The sequence below is a fragment of the Bidens hawaiensis genome, unplaced genomic scaffold (genome assembly GCF_021521415.1).
Source record: "Bidens hawaiensis isolate Kalapana, Puna unplaced genomic scaffold, B.hawaiensis_p1.1 tig00060881_1, whole genome shotgun sequence".
NCBI classification, from domain to species: domain Eukaryota; kingdom Viridiplantae; phylum Streptophyta; class Magnoliopsida; order Asterales; family Asteraceae; genus Bidens; species Bidens hawaiensis.
Genome location: NW_027500951.1, coordinates 13,488 through 35,714, shown reverse-complemented (window position 1 = coordinate 35,714; position 22,227 = coordinate 13,488). Strand labels below are relative to the sequence as shown.

General features: G+C 39.2%; 1 protein-coding gene across 1 annotated transcript in view; it reads left to right on the top strand.

Moving 5' to 3' along the window:
* The window catches only part of LOC143603144 (uncharacterized), a 43,566-nt gene extending 26,582 nt beyond the window's left edge, over positions 1 to 16,984 (top strand). Inside the window, exons 4-5 of the mRNA XM_077080039.1 lie at positions 16,247 to 16,687; positions 16,835 to 16,984. Coding sequence (XP_076936154.1) covers positions 16,247 to 16,687; positions 16,835 to 16,984 — 591 coding nt within the window. The remainder of the gene's footprint in view (positions 1 to 16,246; positions 16,688 to 16,834) is intronic.
* The last annotated feature ends 5,243 nt before the right edge of the window (positions 16,985 to 22,227 follow it).

Here is a 22,227-nt window from a genome sequence, read left to right as displayed (position 1 = left end):
TATGCATGTCTCCTTAATGCTTATGTAAACACAGGTGTGCTCATTCAAGCTACGTCTTGTTTGTACACCGGAGGACACATCACCAATCACATTCTCCAAAGGGTGATCTTTATGAATTCTCGTGGTCGGAACAGAACCGACATGCAAATTGTCTTCCAAGTTAGAAGAGAGCTCGTCAATGGTTGTTTCTTGCTGAGAGTGAAACTGATTGAAAAATTCTTCTTCAGGAGAGGCAGCAGGGGTATCGATAGCATTTGATGAGGAAGGTTGACATTTATCAAACAGCTGTCTTTGCACTAGATTTTCTTCCTCATCAAGGATCATCTTCGTAGCAACTCTTTCTTCTTCTTCTGCACTATCCAAATACGGTATGTTAAAAGACTTAAAAAGTCTATCATAGTCGAAAAACTCAGCAGGTCCGTTGCTTGGTTTTGGCGGTTTGTAACTTGTGATATCGGTGTTACACACCACCTCAACCTTGCTGGTCGATGTATTAAAGACACGTCTATTGGGAGTCCCAACAACATAACCGACTAAGATTCCTTCATCGGCTACTTAACCAAATTTAGAATTTGTCTTTAAAATCGAACAAGGGGACCCGAATGGTTCAAGACCACTCAAGTTGGGCTTCATCCCATGCATAAGCTCATAATACGTTTTATTAAGTCTTTTAACAGTTAAGACTCTATTAAGGATATAGCAGGCTGTAGCAACAGCTTCAGCCCAAAACACCACAGAAAGCTTCGAATCAGCCAGCATAGTTCTGGCTCCTTCAATTAACGTTCTATTCTTCCTTTCAGCCACTCTATTCTGTTGCGGAGTATACGGAGCGCTGTACTGGTGTTCAATTCCTTTCTGAAGGCAGAAGATCTCCATCTCAAAATTCTTGAACTCCGTTCCATTGTCACTCCTGATGAACTTAACCCTTTTATCCATAACGTTCTCAACTTTGGTAATCAAATTCTTCACCATCTGAGCCGTTTCATCTTTTGTTTTCAGGCAATATACCCACGAATATCGTGAGCAATCATCAGTGATCACCAAGCAATAAGAAGTACCTCCTAGACTTTTTGCATTCACGGGACCGAAGAGATCCATGTGAAGCAATTCTAGAGTACTGACAATAGAATTGACCTTCTTAGTGTGATGGGATTTCTTGTGCTGCTTTCCCTTCTTGCACGCTAGACATTTGTCTTCAAAGTTGAAACTTTTCAAGGGAACGCCCAGCACAAGTCCATTCTTGACAATGTGGTTCATCTTCCGAAGATGAATGTGCCCCATTCTCCTATGCCACAATTCGGACTCCGATTCGCTCGCTTTTGTCATAAGGCATGATTCTTCCGTGGCCATTTCAGTCGACCTCATATCCATAATATACGTATTCCTCTCACGTGAGCCTTCATCACAATCCACTCCTCTGGTATCTGAAAACCAGGATGCAACACAATCGCCTCATTCTTTGTAAAATGTACGGTGTACTCCTTATCACAGATCTGCGACACACTCAGCAGATTGTGCTTCAATTCTTCAACAAAGTTTACTTTCTCTAGAGTCATCTTTCCATTAGACACCGTTCCCATTCCTGTAATCTTGCCTCCACTTTCTCCAGCAAAGCTCACTCTCCCTCCTTGAACAGGTTTCAAATCGTGTAACAAGTTTTTGTTACCCGTCATGTGCCGGGAACAGCCGCTATCCACAACCCATAGGTTGTTTGCAGCCCTGTTCAACTGTTCCTGCACGATTAAAGCAAAAGATTAGAATCTAGGGACCCAAGACCAATTGGTCTTGGATCTATACATCCCGAGCTTTGGCTTTCCAAAGTTAGTATCTGGATAATTCCTGTAAGTCCTATTAGGATACCTCTTTGTAGATTGATTGTGAGGCCTTCCAAACCTTTGTGAATTAAAAGAATTATAACTTACGGTTTGGTTATTAGCAGTGTAAAACTGAGATTTGTTTATATGAAAACCTGAATTAGTCACATTTCTGAATTTTGAATGGTTTTCATTTTTACCAGTATTATGATTACCATTAGGCTTATTCTCAGTTTTAGTAGGCCTCACACCTCCGAATCTCTGCTTCAGAGGGTAATTTGCAACTAGGTGCCCTAATTGATTACACCTAAAACAACACCTATGTTCAACCCTTTTATCAACAGGTGTTTTAGATGTCGAGGCTTTATTACCGCCCGTTTGTCTCACATAAGGTGGGACATACGGGTTTAGCGGAGAACTCTTTTTAGTTGTTTTATCTTTCTCTCCACCATTTGGCAATACCGCCTCCTCTTTTGCCTTACCAGGCTCGGATGACTTATCCGAACTTGATGAGACTGGACTCGGATCAGAAATTTTAACATTTGAAACAGGCGGACTTGTTTCGCCTCTACTAACATCTGGTTCTTTACTAGTTACCTTAATTGGAATGTCTGAACAACCTCAAAGTCAACAGATTTCTGATTACTAGGATTAAAAGTGTAGTTGTGATTATACGGTGGTGGAACCTCATGTTAGGCGATTCCTCCCGTCTTAACAGAAGAACCTTGATCACTAACAAGGTGATCAAGAATAGCAGAGGAATTTCTGAACTGCTCAAGTTTTCTATTCAGTTCCGCCACTTTCAACTGGTGATCAGCAATCTGTTTTTCTCTTTCAGCTATTAGCTTGGTTTTTTCTTCCAAAACTTCATAGCTTAGATCAATCACTTGTATTTTTTCAGCTAGTTTTGCTTTTAGACTTTTAATATATTTTTCACAAGCTTTTATTTTTACTTTATAACTATTTTCTCTTGCTTTTGTAAAATGATGATCTTCTTTTAGAGTTTTAAACTCAGCATCCAAACTAACATACTGATCAGTTATAGTTGCTAATTGCTCAGACAAGTTTTCACATTTAGAACAAGTAGGTTTAGAACATACCTCGGAGAGCTGGTCTTTAACATCTGCCATTAACGCTTGATCTTCTCATGTAGCCTTCTCACTCCCTGCAGTTTCAACATTCGCAAAATTGGCCTTTTCGAAAGTTTCTTCAGAATGCAGGTTCCAGTTATATTCACCATCTTCTCTGGAAATCATGGCACTACAATCTTTACTACCCCCATTATGCTGTGTAGACTTGCCTTGACCACGTTCTACACGCTCATTTCTGCACTCCTTAGCAAAGTGGTCGTTTTGCTGACAATTGTAGCATCTTACCTTCGTCTTGTCAAACCCTGGCCTTCCACCGACAAACTTTCTTCCGGTCTTTCTCATAAACCGTTTCACTCTTCTCACGATCATAGCCATCTGCCATTGCAGATCCATTTCTTCCAGATCATCAGCATCAATCTGGTCATAGTCTTCATCCAACATAGCTGGATCAACAATCTTCCCCTGAATGTAGTTCTCATAGGAAGCAATAAAAGAAGCATAGAGAGCAAACTGCTCTTCAGCAGATTTGACACTCATAGGCATCTTAGAGTAGCTGTTGCTAGGAATACTTGGAGAGCAACTACTCTTGCTTGCTTGCGGTTTAGAACCACTAGATCCACCTGCTACAAAGCAAACATCACCATTCGTGTTGACTGACACATGCCCCTCATGTGATGAGTTGGCGCCCGACTCTCCCTTCGAGTAGTAGGCAGCTGATTCAGTCTTCGAACCTGAACTAGAGTTGACTTTAGCACCATACATACCTGGATCTTGAACCTGATCCGTAGGTGTCTCCTTTCTAACCATGTTAAGCTCAAAGGTTCGGAGCTTGTTAACTGCCGTTTCCAGATCATATTGGGGAAAGTCTTTGTCTTCCCTCATCAGTACCGTGTACATCTCCCATTTTGGTGGGAGAGCATCAAGAAGCTTCTCAACTATCTCTTCTTCTCGGTAAGAAATTGAATAGTTGCTCAGTTCAGTCATCAGATGATAATATCGGGTGATGATATCATCTAGAGATTCATTCTTTAAATACTTGAAGACTGAGAATTGGGTTTTGAGCAATTTGATCTTCGAAGCACGGATTCCCACATTCCCTTCAAACCGGTTCTCAAGAGCTTCCCAAAGCTCTCTTGCTGTCTTGTACTTTCTAAAAGTATGAAGGATCTCTTGTGGAAGAGCCATAGTGATTGCAGCATGAGCCTTGCTCTCGGCCTCATACATCTTCTTTTCTTCATCTTCCATTTTGCTGTACTTCTTGATCTGATCGCGACCTTCGTACTCCATAGTTGGTGGAATATAACCATCCTGGATGCATACCCACATTTTCGCATCCTGGTACTTGACATATTGTTCGAACCGATCCTTCCATGCAACGAAATCGGTTCCCTTCAGCAACCTTGGTGCTTTTGTAGCTGAGCCTGCTTCTACTTCCATCTTTACTAACTCAGAGATGTTAATCGACGACATCTTTCTCGAAAACTAAGAAACCCGAAAAATCAAAAAGAATTTTTTTTTTTTTTTGAAAAGTACTGTAGGCGAAGTTACGGATAACTTCGCTTAAGTCTTAACTTCGTTGAAGAACTTCGCTGATTCTTAATTTCGCTTGAGGTAAGCAAACTTAGGAGGTAGGCGGAGTTGTAGAGAACTTCGCTTGAGTTAGGCGAACTTGAGAAGGTATGCGAAGTTGTGGATAACTTCGCTTAACCTTATATCTTCGCCGAAACCCTACGAACAGTGACGGCAACTTCGCCTGATGAACACCAAGTTTCATGCAGATCTGGAATCTGGATTTTTCGAGGTTTTTGACGGTGTAAAGGGTTGTATACGATGGTAGGAGGTAAGAATGACACAAAAACACAGAAAACACATCCCGCGAATAGTCGAAACGGGATGATTTCTACACCCGCGTGAATATCCCGAACCACACAATCGAGCAAAAGCTCTGATACCAATTGTAGGTTCCCTGGATGGATCTGCACGGGATATCTCAATCTACACAGGTGCGGAATCCCTGCGTAGGTCGTTACGAGCGTAGAATACGAATCAAATAAACACACGATACGAATAAACGAACACACGTTATATTATAACCGAACACGTGATATAATCACTGAATACACGTCTCTCGACTCACACACGTCTGTATACTATTACTTGAACAATTCGATCAACAACTCGATTAACTTTAAACAAACCGTAACCTAGGAATATATATACACGACAACTTCGCCTGGCATGTTCAGGCGAAGTTGTCCATAACTTCGCTTGACTAACAAGTTCGCCTAAACAGCGAACTTGTCAGTAACTTCGCTTAAACATATAAAACATAATTAATCATTACAGACTCAATTACAGACACTAGACTATGAACTACTGACATTTATGCACCAACACCTATCACATTCTCCAAAGGATGATCTTTGTGAATTCTCGTAGTCGGAACCGAACTAACATTCAGATTATCTTCCAAGCTCGAAGATAGCTCATCAATGGGTGAATGATGTTGAGAGTGAAACGGATTGATGAATTCCTCTTCAGTAGAGGCAGCAGGGGTATTGACAGCATTTGACGAGGAAGGCTGACATTCATCATACTGTGGTCGTTGTACCAAAGTGTCTTCCTCATCGCATGTCATCTTCGTAGCAATTCTTTCCTCAACATCTGCAAAATCCAGATAAGGTATGTTAAAAGATTTAAAAAGTCTATCATAGTCGAAAACCCTAGCGGGTCCCGAGCTTGGTTTTGGTGATTTGTAACTTGTGATATCAGTGTTACACACCACCTCAACCTTGCTGTTCGATGTATTAAAGACCCGTCTGTTGGGAGTCCGAACAACGTAAACGACTAAGATCCCTTCGTCGGCTACTTCACCAAATTTAGAATTGGTCTTTAATATCGAACATGGGGACCCGAATGGTTCAAGACCACTCAAGTTTGGCTTTCTCCCATGCATAAGTTCATAACAGGTTTTATTTAATCTTTTAACAGTTAACACTCTATTAAGGATATAACAGGCTGTTGCAACAGCTTCAGCCCAAAACACCACGGGAAGTTTCGAATCAGCCAGCATAGTTCTGGCTCCTTCAATTAAGGTTCTGTTCTTCCTCTCAGCCACTCCATTTTGTTGCGGTGTATACGGTGCGCTGTATTGGTGTTCTATCCCCTTCTGTAAGCAGAAGATCTCCATCTCGTAGTTCTTAAACTCAGTTCCATTGTCACTCCTGATGAATTTAACCCGTTTCCCCATGATATTCTCCACCTTGGTAATCAAATTCTTTACCATCTGCACTGTTTCATCCTTTGACTTCAGGAAATATACCTAGGAATATCGTGAGAAATCATCAGTGATCACCAAGCAGTAAGATGTTCCTCCTAGACTTCTTACATTCACGGGACCGAAGAGATCCATGTGAAGTAATTCTAGGGTACTGACAATTGAATTGACCTTCTTGGTGAGATGGGTTTTCTTGTGTTGCTTTCCCTTTTTGCATGATAAACATTTGTCTTCAAAGTTGAAATTCTTCAAGGGAACACCCAGCACAAGCCCATTTTTGACAAGGTAGTTCATTTTCCGAAGATGAATGTGTCCCATTCTCCTATGCCACAACTCGGACTCCGATTCAGTCGCTTTTGACAGAAGACACGATTCTTCTGTGGCCATCTCAGTCGATCTCATATCCATGATATACGTATTCTTCACTCTTGGAGCCTTCATAACAATCCAATCTTCTGGTATCTTAAAACCAGGATACAACACAACGCTTCATTCTTTGTAAAATGTACGGTGTAGTCTTTGTCACAAATCTGCGAAACACTCAGCAGATTGTGTTTCAGTTCTTCAACAAAGTTTACTTTCTCCAAAGTCATCTTTCCATTCGACACCGTCCCTATTCCTGTAATCCTTCCACCGCTCTCTCCTGTGAAACTCACCCTTCCTCCTTGAACAGGTTTCAAGTCGTGTAACAATTTCTTGTTACCCGTCATGTGCCGGGAACAGCCGCTATCCACAACCCATTGATTGTTGGCAGCCCTGTTCAACTGTTCCTGCACAATTAAAGCAGATGATTAAAATCTGGGGACCCAAGACCGATTGGTCTTGGGTCGATACATTCCGTACCTTGGCTGTCCAAAGTTAGTATTATAATGATTTCTGTGAGTCCTAACAGGATACCTTCTTGTGGATTGACTATGAGGCCATCCAAACCGTCTTGAATTAAATGAATTATTAGTTATGGTTTGGTTGTTAGCGGTGAAAAACTGAGATCCTTTTCTTTGAAAACCTGAATTAGACCAATTTCTGAATTTTGATGGGTTTTCAGTTTTAACATTATCGTTAGTTCTATTCTCAGTTCTCGAAGGCCTCACACCTCTGAATCTCTGCTTCAGAGGGCAATCAGCAACAAGATGTCCTTGTTGATTACATCTAAAACAACACCTGTTTTCAACTTTCTTATCAAAAGTTGTCTTAGATGTTGAGGCTGTATTACTGCCCGTTTGTCTCATATATGGTGGGACATACGGGTTTAGTGGAGACTTCTTTTCAGGTGTTTTATTTTTCTCTCCACTTTTCGGTAACACTTCCTCTTGTTTTGTCTCAAACGACTCAGAGGACTTGTCTGAGTTAGATGAGACAGGACTCGGAGCAGAAATCTTAACACTTGCAACAGGCTTACTAACTTCTGGTTCTTTAATCGTTACTTTAACCGGAACTGTCTGACCATAGTCAACATCGACAGATTTCTGATTACTAGGGTCATAAGTGTAATTATGATTGAAAGGTGGTGGAACTTCATGATAACCAATTCCTCCCCTTTTTGGGGAACCTTGATCACTAACGAGGTGATCAAGTATAGCGGAGGAATTTCTGAATTGCTCCAGTTTCCTGTTAAGTTCCACCACTTTTACCTGGTGATCAGCTATCTGTTTTTCCCTTTCAGCTATTAGTTTGGTTTTCTCTTCTAGAACTTCATAGCTAAGATCAATCACTTTAATTTTTTCAGCAAGCTTTGCTTTAAGACTTTTAATATCTGTTTCACTAGCTTTAATTTTTACTTTGTAACTATTTTCTCTAGCTTTAGTGAAATGATGATCTTCTTTTAAAGTTTTATATTGCGCATCCAAACTAACAAACTGATCAGTTAGAGTTGTCAGTTGTTCAGACAGCTGTTCACACTTAGTACAAGGGAGTTCGGTACTTACCTCGGAGAGCTGGTCTGCTACATCTGCCATGTACGCTTCATTTTCGCCAGTTCCCTTCTCACTATCTGCATTTTCGATGTTTGCCAAGTTGGCATGTTCAAATACTTCTTCAACATGCAGATTCCAGTTATACTCCTCGTTCTGTCTGGAAATCATGGCTCTATAGTCATTACCACTACCACTCTGCTGTGTAGATCTGTTTTGACTGCGTTCTACACGTTCATTTTTGCATTCTTTTGCAAAGTGGCCATTCGGCTGACAGTTGTAACAGCGTATCTTCGACTTATCAAACCCTGGCCTCTCTCCGACAAACTTCCTGCCAGTCTTCTTCATGAACCTCTTCACCCTTCTGACAATCATAGCCATCTGCCACTGCAGATCCATCTCCTCCAGATCATCAGCATCGATCTGGTCATAGTCTTCATCCAAAACTGCAGGATCAACGATCTTACCCTGAATGTAGTTCTCATACGAAGAAATAAAAGATGCATAGAGAGCAAACTGCTGTTCAGCAGATTTGACACTCATGGGCATCTTCGAGTAGTTGTTTGAAACACTTGGGGAATAACTACTCTTGGTCGCTTGAGGTTGAGAAGCATTTGACCCTCCAGCTACATAGCACACATCACCATTCATGTTGAGAGATACATGTCCCTCATGTGTTGAGCTCACGCCTGACTCTCCCTTAGAGTAATAAGCAGATGATTCAGTTTTCGAACTTGATCCAGAGTTAACCTTTGCACCATACATACCCGGATCTTGAACTTGATCGGTATGTGTCTCCTTTCGTACCATGTTCAGTTCAAACGTTCTTAGCTTGTTAACTGCTGTCTCCAGGTCATAGTCAGCAAAGTTTTTATCTTCTCTCATCAACACAGTATACATCTCCTATTTCGGTGGAAGAGCATCAAGAAGCTTTTCAACTATCTCATCTTCTTTGTAAGCAATTGAATAGTTGCTGAGTTCAGTCATCAGATGATAATATCTAGTGATGATATCATCAAGTGATTCATTTTTCAGATACTTGAAGACCGAGAATTGGGTTTTTAGAAGTTTAATTTTCGATGCACGGATTCCCACATTGCCCTCAAACCGGTTCTCAAGTGCTTCCCAAAGCTCTCTAGCAGTTTTATACTTTCGGAAGGTGTGGAGTATCTCTTGTGGAAGAGCCATTGTAATTGCTGCATGAGCTTTGCTTTCTGCCTCATACATTTTCTTCTCCTCTTCTTCCATCTCTTTGTATTTCTTGATTTGAACACGACCCTCATACTCAGCAGTAGGTGGAATGTAACCATCTTGTATGCACACCCACATCTTGGCATCTTGATACTTGACATATTGTTCAAAACGATCTTTCCACGCTACATAATCAGTTTTCTTAAGCATCTTAGGTGCCTTTGTAGCCGAACCAGCTTCTACTTCCATCTTTACTAGTTCAGTAATGTTTATCAAAGACATCTTTCTCAAAACTCAAAGAAATCCGAAAATCAAAAATTTTATTTTCAAACAGCACTGTAGGCGAAGTTGTGGATAACTTCGCTTAAAACTTAACTTCGCGTGAATTTGTAACTTCGCTCACTTTCTTAAATTCGCCGGATTGGCGAAGTTGAGAATAACTTCGCTTAAGTTGAGCGAACTTGGGAGGTAGGCGAAGTTGTGGGTAACTTCGCTTGAAGTAAGCGAACTTGAAGAGGTAGGCGAAGTTGTGGATAACTTCGCTTAACCTTATATCTTCGCCGAAACCCTACTAACATTGACGGCAACTTCGCCTGATGAACACGAACTTTCTGCAGATTAGATTTCTGGGTTTTTCGAGGTTTGTGAAGGTGTTATGTGTTGTTTAAGATTGTAGGAGGAGAGTATAGCACAAAAGCTCAGAAAACTCGTCCCGCGAATAGTCGAACGGAACGATTTCTATACCCGCGTGATAATCCCGAACCACACAATCGAGCAAAAGCTCTGATACCAATTGTAGGTTCTCAGCCGGATCTACACGAGATATCGCGTACTACGTAGGTGCGGAATCCCTACGTAAGACGTTACGAGTATAGAAAATAATACGAGCTAACACACGATACGATAACCAAACACACGTTGTATTCCAACCATAAACACGTGATACAATGATCACCGGATACAAAACTCTCTGACTCGAATACACAAACTGTTAATCTGTTAACTATCTAAGCCGTAACCTAGTTTATATAATCACGACAACTTCGCCTGGCATGTTCAGGCGAAGTTGTCACTAACTTCGCTTGTCTAACAAGTTCGCCCATATAAGCGAACTTGTTAGTAACTTCGCTTACATACAAAACTCAAATCTAACTAACACGATTACAGACACTCGACACTGAACTACTGACATCATGCACCAACACACCCTTCAAGTGAGATTCCTTTGGGTTTGCCTGAAAGCGAGCACAAAGACAAACTGCAAACATAATATCAGGTCTAGATGCAGTTAAGTACATTAAAGAACCTATGATTGCCCGATATTGGGTGGTGTCCACGTCTTCATCACTGTCTGAATCAGCACCCAATTTATGGTTGACGCAAACTGGAGTATCAAATGGAGTGTTGTCCTCCATCTTGAAGCGTTTGAGAACGTCATGGACATATTTAGTCTGATGAATGAACATCCCATCTTTCTTCTGATCAACATGCAGTCCTAAAAAGAAATTTAGTTCACCCATAGCACTCATTTCAAACCTCTTTTTCATGACGGCTTCAAACTCCTGACACATGGCGACTTTTGATGCAGCAAAGATGATGTCGTCCACGTAGACTTGAACCAGAAGAAAGTCGCTTCCTTTTCTCTTAACGAACAGTGTGCTATCGATCTTTCCCCTTACAAATTCATTCTCAAGCAAGTAATCGGATAGAGTTGCGTACCAGGCACGAGGGGCCTGATGTAGCCCATACAGCGCTTTACTTAGCTTGTACACATGATCAGGAAAGTCTGGGTCAGGAAAACCCGGAGGTTGCTCAACGTACACAACCTCATCGACTTTACCGTTATGAAACGCACTTTTCACGTCTAACTGGAACACCTTCATCTCCTTGTGTGCAGCAAATGCCAAAAACAATCGAATCACTTCCAATCTCGCCACAGGAGCAAACACTTCATTGTAGTCGATCCCTTCTTGCTGATTAAAACCTTTTACAACCAGCATTGCCTTGTTCCTGATAATTATCCCTTTTTCATCTCGCTTGCATTTGAAAACCCATTTTGTGCCAATCGCATGCACATTTTTCGGTTTTGCAACCAAATTCCACACCTCCATCTTCTTGAACTGGGCTAACTCTTCTTGCATGGCTTCGACCCACGAGTTGTCCTTGAGAGCCATTTGATAGTTCTTTGGTTCAATCTGGCTGATGAAGCAGGTGTACAAGCATTCATTAATGATGCATGTATCTTTAATGCTTGTGTAAACACAAGTGTGCTCATTCAAGCTTCGTCTTGTTTGTACACCGTCGGACAGATCACCTATCACGTTCTCCAAAGGGTGATATTTGTGAACACTCGTAGTCGGAACCGAACTGACTTGCAGATTGTCTTCCAGGTTCGAAGATAGTTCATCAATGGGTGATTGTTGTTGAGAATGAAAAGGATTGAAGAATTCCTCTTCTGTAGAAGTAGCAGGGGTATCGACAGCATTTGACGAGGAAGGTTGACATTCATCGTACTGCGGTCGTTGCACAAAATTTTCTTCCTCATCATAAAGCATCTTCGTAGCTATTCTCTCATCAACTTCTGCACAATCCATGTAAGGCAAATTAAAAGATTTAAAAAGCCTATCATAGTCGAAAGCCCCAGCGGGTCCCGTGCTTGGTTTTGGTGATTTGTAACTTGTGATGTCAGTGTTACACACCACCTCAACCTTGCTGGTCGATAGATTAAAGACTCGTCTGTTGGGTGTCCCAACAACATATCCGACTAAAGTACCTTCGTCGGCTATTTCACCAAATTTTGAGTTCGTCTTTAATATCGAACACAGGGACCCGAATGGTTCGAGACCACTCAAGTTAGGCTTTCTACCATGCATAAGTTCATAACATGTTTTATTCAATCTTTTAACAGTTAAAACTCTATTAAGGATATAACAGGCTGTTGCAACAGCTTCAGCCCAGAACACCACAGGAAGTTTAGAATTAGCCAGCATGGTTCTGGCTCCTTCAATTCTCGTTCTATTCTTCCTCTCAGCCACCCCATTTTGTTGCGGAGTATACGGAGCGCTGTACTGGTGGTCTATCCCTTTCTGTAAGCAGAATATCTCCATCTGATAGTTTTTGAACTCTGTCCAATTGTCAGTCCTGATGTATTTAACCTTTTTCCCCATAATATTCTCAACCTTGGTAATCAAATTCATTACCATCTGAACCGTTTCATCCTTTGTCTTCAGGAAATATACCCAACAATATCGAGAGAAATCATCAGTTATCACCAAGCAGTATGATGTTCCACCTAGGCTTTTTACATTCACGGGACCGAAGAGATCCATGTGAAGTAGGTCTAGGGTACTGACTATTGAATTAACCTTCTTGGTGTGATGAGATTTCTTGTGTTGCTTTCCCTTTTTGCACGATAATCATTGGTCTTCAAAGTTGAAATTTTTCAAGGGAACACCCAGCACCAGCCCATTCTTGACAATGTAGTTCATTTTTCGAAGATGAATATGCCCCATTCTTTGACGCCATAACTCGGACTCTGATTCAGTTGCTTTTGACAGAAGACATGATTCTTCTGTTGCCATCTCAGTCGACCTCATGTCCATAACATATGTATTCTTTTCCCTTTGAGCCTTCATTACTATCCATTCCTCTGGTATCTTGAAACCAGGATACAGTACGATCGCTTCATTTTTGGTAAAGTGCACAGTGTAATCTTTGTCACAGATCTGAGATACACTCAGCAGATTATGCTTCATCTCTTCAACGAAATTTACCTTGTCTAACTTCATTTTACCATTAGTCACCGTCCCAATTCCAGTAATTCTACCACCACTCTCTCCAGCAAAACTTACTCTACCTCCCTGAACAGGTTTCCATTCGTGTAACAAATTCTTGTTACCCGTCATGTGCCGGGAACAGCCGCTATCCACAACCCATAGATTGTTTGCAGCCCTGTTCAACTGTTCCTGCACGATTAAAGCAAAGGATTAAAATCTGGGGACCCAAGACCTATTGGTCTTGGGTCGATTAAATCTGTTAAAAGGCATCCCGTACTTTGGCTGTCCAAAGTTAGTATTAGAATGATTTCTGTAAGTCCTAAAAGGATACCTTCTAGTAGATTGACTATGAGGCCATCCAAACCTTCGTGAATTAAATGAATTATTACTAATGATTTGGTTGTTAACAGGAAAAAACTGAGATCGACTTCTTTGAAAACCTGGATTAGTCCAATGTCTGAACTTTGATGAGTTTTCATTTCTACCATTATAGTAATTACTGTTAGTTCTATTCTCAGTTTTTGAAGGCCTCATACCTCTGAATCTCTGATTCAGAGGGCAATCAGCAATCAGGTGTCCTATTTGATTGCATCTGAAACAGCTCCTGTGTTCAACTTTCGTCTCAACAGTTGTTTTAGATGTTGAGGTTGCATTACTGCCCATTTGTCTAACATATGGCGGGACATACGGGTTTGGTGGAGAATTCTTTTCATTTGGTTTATGTTTCTCTCCACGTTTTAGTAACACAGCCTCTTCTTTTGTCTCACTAGACTCGGATGACTTGTCCAAATTTGATGAGACAGGACTAGGAACAGAAATCCTAACATTAGAAACAGGCTTAGGGAGTTTAGGACTTACCTCAGAAAGTTGATCGTTCACTTCTGCCATGTAAGCTTGATTTTCTCCAGTCACTTTCTCACTTCCTGCAGTTTCGATGTTCACCAAATTGGCCTGTTCGAACACTTCCTCAACTTGCAGATTCCAATTGTATTCCCCGTTCTGTCTGGATATCATCACCCTATTCTCGTTACTTCCCCCATTCGGTTTTGTTGGCCTGTTCTGACTACGTTCCACTCGTTCATTTGTGCATTCTTTAGCAACGTGTCCATTCTGTTGACAGTTATAACACCGAACCTTTGAGTTATCAAGCCCTGGTCTTTCACCAACAAATTTTCTACCAGTCTTCTTCATAAACCTTTTAACTCTTCTTACTATCATCGCCATCTGCCACTGCAGATCCATTTCCTCCAGATCATCAGCATCGATCTGATCATAGTCTTCGTCTAAAGTTGCAAGGTCAACAATTTTACCTTTAATGTAATTTTCGTACGAAGCAATGAAAGATGCATAGAGAGCAAACTGCTGTTCAGCAGATTTAACACTCATGGGCATCTGAGAGTAGTTGTTGTTCGGAACACTTGAAGAAAAACTACCCTTTGTTGTTTGAGGTTTAGAAGTGTTTGTTCCACCAGCTACGAAACACACATCACCGTCCATGTTGAGAGTTACATGACCATCATGAGTTGAGTTAGAGCTCGAGTCTCCCTTTGAGTAGTAAGCAGATGATTCTGACTTCGAACTTGAACTTGAATTAACTTTTGCACCATACATTCCCGGATCCTGAACCTGATCAGTTGGTGTCTCTTTTCGAACCATGTTAAGTTCAAAAGTTCGTAGTTTGTTGACTGCTGTTTCCAAGTCAATGTTGGTAAACTCTTTATCTTCTCTCATCAAGACAGTGTACATCTCCCATTTCGGTGGGAGAGCATCAAGGAGTTTTTCTACGATCTCCTCTTCTTTGTAAACAATGGAATAATTGTTGAGTTCAGTCATCAGGTGATAATATCTCGTGATGATATCATCAAGTGATTCATTCTTCAAATACTTGAACACCGAGAATTGAGTTTTGAGTAGCTTAATCTTGGATGCACGTATCCCCACATTACCTTCAAATCGGTTTTCAAGCGCTTCCCATAGCTTTCTAGCGGTTTTATATTTCCTGAAGGTGTGAAGAACCTCTTGTGGAAGAGCCATTGTTATCGCAGCATGAGCTTTGCTTTCAGCCTCATACATCTTCTTTTCTTCCTCTTCCATCTTGTTGTATTTCTTAATTTGTTCACGACCCTCATACAAAGCCGTTGGTGGAATGTATCCATCTTGAATGCACACCCACATCTTAGCATCTTGATATTTAACATACTGCTCAAACCGATCTTTCCAAGCCACGAAATCGGTTCCCTTAAGCATTTTCGGTGCCTTAGTAGCTGAACCTGCTTCCACTTCCATTTTCACCAGTTCCGTAATATTTATAGAAGTCATCTTTGGAAGAAATATAAACGAGCACTCAATGAAACTAAAAATAAAAATTTTATTCTGGACAGTACTGTAGGCGAAGTTAAACTTAACTTCGCTTAAGTCTTAACTTCGCTCCTATTTAAATTCGCCTGATTAGGCGAAGTTGTAGATAACTTCGCTTAAGTTAAGCGAACTTGTGAGGTAGGCGAAGTTGTTAATAACTTCGCTTAACCTTATATCTTCGCCTAAACCCTACAAACAGTAGCGGCAACTTCGCATGATGAACAATTGTTTTTGCAGGTTTGATTTTGACGTTTTGCGAGGTATGCGAAGGTGCAATGGGTTGTTTTTGATGGTGGGAGGTGAGTAGGACACAAAAACTCGGTATATTAACGTAAATTCGTCCCGCGAATAGTCGAACGGTACGATTTCTACACCCGTGTGATAATCCCGAACCACACAATCACGAGCAAAAGCTCTGATACCAATTGTAGGTTCCCAGCCGGATCTACACGGAATATCTCGTTCTACGTAGGTGCGGAATCCCTACGTAAGACGATACGAGCGTAGAAGACGATACACGTTAAACACAATCAAACACACGTTACAATACACCAAGAACACGTTGTATTGCAACTGATAACACTTGATACACCGATCACTGATTACACGTAATGAACAACTCTCTTACAAACCTAGCCACAGCTAAACACTTATAACATACGACAACTTCGCCTAACATGTTTAGGCGAAGTTGTTACTAACTTCGCTTGTTCCACAAGTTCGCTCATATCAGGGGAACTTGAGACAACTTCGCTTAAATCTAAATACAAAACATACTAACTCGATTACAGACACTATATACTGAACTACTGACATCATGTATCAACAGGAGGAGCTTTCGACCGTTCCACTGAACGGAGAATGTTCGGCCGTAGTTCTCAATAAGGTACCCGAAAAGTTATCCGATCCCGGTGTTTTCACTATTCCATGTTTGTTTGGTAGGGATACCTCGTGTCAGGCTTTAGCAGACCTAGGAGCTAGCATAAACTTAATGCCATATTCGTTGTTTGAGAAGCTGGGCCTAGGAGAACTTACACCCACCCGCATGACCTTGTCTTTAGCAGACCGTTCGGTGAAGTACCCTAGGGGAATCATAGAAAACTTGCTAGTGAAAGTCGATGGTTTAGTCTTCCCTGTAGATTTTGTTGTTTTAGATATGGAGGTCGATGAGAGAGTTTCTATTATTTTAGGTCGTCCATTTTTGCGTACTTCTAGGGCACCCGTTGATGTATTTGATGGTAAGATCACCCTTAGAGCCGGCAACGATAGTGTCACTTATATTGCTAAATCCATGAGACAACCGAATGGTCAAGACGGTCTCATTGATCCATGTCATCCCGTTTATGAAATTGAGTCTTTCATTCCGGGCATGGATCCACGTCTTGAGCACCCCCGTTCTGTCAGAGTTTGTTTGAAGGAGGAGAGAGAAGTCGCGAGTCCTCGAGAGGCGATGGAGTTTGATAAAGAAAGCGGCGGTGGAAAGCGAAAGTTTGTGGAGTTTGGAGGAGTTGGAGATAAGAGGAATATGATTGAAGATGAATGGTCGTATCATGATGCAGTTTCTTAGAGGACCATGAAGTTTGACTGTGGTGGAGGAAGCTCCGCTTGGGCAGCTGATTAGATCACATAGGAGAGTATCTTGAGTGAAAACTCAAGTGTAGAGTTTGTATAATTATTCCATTTTTGAGTCTTGTCGCGTCACTAACGTAGATTTTTGTAGTTCTTCTTTGTTTTTGTTTTTATTTTTAAGTTTTGCAGGTTTTGAGCTAGAAAATTGACCCCATGGAAGTTTAATGCAAAATTCGAGTGTGGGGATGGAGCAGCAGGAGCCGTATACTTTTGTTTATCTATAAGCTGCTATTATTTATATTATATGTTGTTTTTGGTTGGTTGGTCCGGTTCCACGCTTTGAATGATTTATATCTATCGAGGTTGATAAGATGAGTTTTAGGTATTGTTTTTGTTGTTGCCGCTTCCGCTCGTGTACAAGTGGAAAAGTTGATACAAGTTGTGGAGCACGTTCGGAGATGGAGGGCAGCTTTGGAAAAAGACTTTGGCATCATTTCGTCATTCGCATATTACCAGCTAAGTCTTTTCCATTATTTATCTTGCTTGTTTGTTTTTTATTTTTTGCTTTTATTTTTTTAGGTTATTAGTTTTTTGTATTCCGATTTATTTTATCTTTTCGTCCTTATCCTTGCATTGAGGACAATGCAACATTTAAGTGTGGGGATAGGACATTTGAGTCGTAGTTAATTTTTATAATTTCCTTGAGTTTGTTTCTTTTTGCACTTAAATGGGAGATGAGGATATTTATCGGAAATCGGTTTTTCAAACTACTAACAATATGAGATAATATTAAAGAAGGCGTACTTAACTTGGGATGTGTCGGTAGGCCCAACTAGTCTTGAAAGGTTTTCCATTGCATATTCTTAATAAACCTAATTAATTATAGATTTTGTGGGTTGTCATCCTAAGGGGGGACAGTGAAGCTGAAATTTGATAAGGTATAGGGAGCATTACCATAAGCTGATTACCTTAAGGTGGTGAGAATTGAATGTACTTTCAAATTAGCACAACACTCCGTTTTATGAAAATAAATAAAGAGTAGTGGCGCCCGCAAATGTCCAATTTTATACGAGCTTTAGTCTTTAGTTATATATTTTTAGGTAAAAGATGCCTAAGTGCACAAAAAAATAAAAATAAATAAATAAGTATCCAAACGTTGATCTGAAAAAGAAAAAAATGAGAAAATTTATGAAATGAAAAATGTCAAAGAAGCATTCTCAAAAATAGAAAAGGAGGCCAAAGGGCACATACTTGACGAGACTGAGAGTTTACGTGTTACCAAGGGGATGGCGACTCTGAGGATACACTATTGGGGCTCGAGGTTTTTAGTCAATAAATATTTTCTTAGGGCATATATAGGACAAAAGTCCAATAATATTTAGGGAATGCTCGTACGACCACACTTGACCTATCATCCAGTAATTCCATCTAAGTGCATTTTCTTCTTACCATTAAGGGGTTGTTATCTTACGGTGATATGTTGAACTAGTTTGCTTCAACTCGATTATTTTTAATTGTCTTTACTATGCTTGAGATGGGGTAGGTGGATCTTAACTCCAAAGGTGTGAGTCTCTTAGGTTTTTGATATCACATGAACTTAAATGCTTAATGTGTGTGGGGCTTGATAGGCTGGTGGCTGGATTTTAGTGGACAACAATATCGGCAATCGCGGTTTTTATGTTTATCTGAGCTTTAAAATAACCTTATATGTTTTTAAGACTGTATTTCTTCGATGCTGATCCCATTGCAATGAGACTTTTTCAGGGACGAAAAAATAGATAAGTTTGGGGATATTTGATATAATCCTAAATATATATAATTCCCTTGTATATTTAATGTAATATTTTATTAGTTTCCGTTTGGTTTTTATTAGAATTTGTATATTACTAACATATTTGAATAATGTAGGTTTCGAGACTTGTTCATGGTTAAAAAGGGCGTAAAAATAGCTAAAACAAACCAAACCGGTGAACCAGAGCATCAGAATTGAACCGGACCGCATCAAGAAAAGAACCGGACCGGTCAGCCCCCCTCATCTGGAGTGCCGCGCGACCAGGAGGCCAAATCCCGCCGCGCGGCGCGCCGGGCACCCCGTTTCGCATGTTTTCTTCATTTTTATCAGTTTTGGGCCCAGGAAACCTATTTAAACATCCCTAAACTTAATCCTAAGCATACCCTGCGAACCAGAGCCGAATTTGGAGTTTTCTAGAGCTTAGGATTGCAATATTTGGTGGGTTTGAAGGCTAGAAATTAGCCGGCGAAGTGCTTATCATTCAAGAAAGAAGACCACATGTTTTATCGCCTTTAATCTTTCGTTCTTATTTATTTTCGTCATGATTTCGTCTATTATTGTTTTGTTTGGTTTTAAGATGCTAGGCTAAACATTATAGATTGCCTAGGCTTATGATGAACCTTTGTTGACGTTTGTTTTGATTTGGGATTTACTTGCGTTATGGTTTTTATGGTTTAGTAAAAGGTTTACTTATATTAAATTGATGCGTATGGATAATTAGGATTGTTTGATTAATTGTTATTATTCCATAGTTGCCTTGATTATTGTTTGTCATTATGATAGGTTGCTATTAGGTCAATTACTTTGTGTTTTTGATTATTTTGTGATTGATTTCGAATAAGATCATATGAATAATACTATTTATTCAAATACACCTAAGTGTGCTGCTAACCTAAATAGCTGTAAGGTGCTAGGTTATCGATAGATCTTTATTATTTGATCTTGCTAGATTTAGTTCTTCGTAAGGAGTCCGTCTAGGTTTGATTATTTAATTATTGTCTATTGAATCAATTCGATATATTAAACTGTCTTTGATTTCCGCGCTGTAAGGTAGGATTTTGTATAAAGGAACTAAATTGTAAACAATTGGGTGACCGTAAGCGAACTTGATTTTTAATACTGGTGTGCATTAAAACTTGTTAGAAATCCATAGGTTTTCTCTTGAGAAGGGTCAGGGGTCCTATTTGGTTTTTCTTTTAAGTGTCTATTTTACGATCCCAGTCCATAACTAAATATTTTCCCGAGTCAATTCATTACTGAAATTTAGGGGAGTCTAGCCTAGGTAGTTTTCTCATCATCATCTTATTTTCATAACAAACTTTGTTTTCGTTTGATTTACTTGTTTTCTTAATTAGTTTTAATTATAGTATTAATTTAGTATTTTAAATAAAAACCCCCTTAAACAAATATAAATAATAAGTCGTATTTTGTAGTCGAGTTTAATTAGCCAGTAAACGTAATTTAATGAGTCTCATGAGTTCGATATCCGGACTTACTTAGCTGTACTAGAGTCGACCGGTTCACTTGCCGATTAGTAGTTTAGTTAAGTTTAAGAGTCTAGAATTTATTACTTAGTGGTTAGATTAGCGTGTTTATTTAACTACTTTTAGCGCATCATGAAGCCTTTAAATATCGCCAACATTAGAAATGAAATTCTTAAGATCAAGAGTATATATTTGAACAAGGTTAAACGAAGATTTTGATGGATCGAGTTTGGTTAGATGGGGGACTTATGAAGTTTAAAGAGACATTGATATAAAATTATAGCATTACAACTGTGAATTTGAGATGAGATAATTTCAAATTACAAAATTAAAGTACTAATATTAATGGTAATAATAATTGAAACATTCACGAAAATGCAAAAAATTACGTATTCAAATAAATTGTTAATAGATTAAATTGAGAAGTGGATATTCTCGAATCATCGAGATTGTCGTATTCCAAACAAATCTTCAAAATTAGATATAAGGTGTGTCATTGGAGTATCCACGAATTACGAGGAATATTCATATTTTCACAAAATTGTTATAAATAATATAAAATAAGTAAATTAAATTATCCATGATTTATCAAGGAAATTTAAGTAAATAACAATATTAAATTAATAGTGATAACGAAATGAGATGTGAATAATATAATAAAACAAGAGAAACATGGGGTAAGAAATGCATGAATCACCATGACTATTCTATCAACTAACAAAGTCATCACCGAAAAATTCAAAAATTCTCAAGGTGCATCAAAAATCGAATTAGGGAGTTGAAATATTTACGAACCACCGTGTAATTTTCAACTAAATAACGAAATTTAATTAAAATAAAAATAGATCTTTGAGATACCCACGAACAACCGTAGGTTTTCAACAAGAATAGTGAAAATGCAAATAAATAAAATGAGTGATTAAGTTATACATGGATCTCCATGGAAATTCAATCAATAAGGAAAAAGTCAATTTAATAATAAAAATTTAATTAATTAATGGAAGATTTAATTTAATAGTGAAAATTAAATTTAAATGATGGAAAACTCAATTCAATAATAAATTATAATAATTGAATTTCTATAATGAAGACTTTTAAGATGGGAGGTAAGTTGTGAAAATTGAGAAGTAACACGAGATTAATGAAAACATGAAGTACTAAAATGTTAATAATTAAAGGTTGAGGGTGAAAATTGATCATGTTTGATAGTTTGAAAAATAAAATAAAATGAATGAGAGAAAACTATATAAATAGTATAACAAAATGATAATTGTTTAAAATTGTGATAACTATGCTTTATAATTGAAAATTTGTGTCGGATCATGGGAATTAAAATACTTTGATTAATTGAAGTAAAGTGAATAAATCATATCATGAAATTTTGATTACAGAAAATCAATTAAATATATGAATAAACAAATATCCTACGATGGGTTGGGCTTTCTATGAGCCTTCCATGGCATTTTATTTTCTCAACTTGTTAGCATACCAAAATAAATAAATTTGTGAGTTGGGCTTCCCATGAGCTTTCCTAAGCATGTTACTAGGACATTTCTAATGATCTATCTTATAGCCTTCGGTTCTGATACCAATCTGTCACACCCCAACTTACGGCAGAATGCCGGGGCGCAAACTGTTGGCTCACAGCTCACGAGACTGTAAAGCCTGTAAATTTCCTTTAAAAGACTTAAACTAATAGAGTTTGTATATTTCTCGGAATTTATACGGTATTCTTCGGAGACCCTCTCCTCATTCCGGTGCGTTAAAATTAATTTACTTTTCATACAACTTGCTACATCTTTCCAACTCAAGGGACTAGAGTGTAATATTTTACATTATAATCAAAAACCATAGCCTCCCTCTTCCTTGGCCGATCAGAGTAGAGAGCAGACCATAGGGGCTCGTTTTTTCTTTTTTGCAGCCAATTCCAAGTGCCAAACTTCAATTCAAGTTTGGTCCTACCCT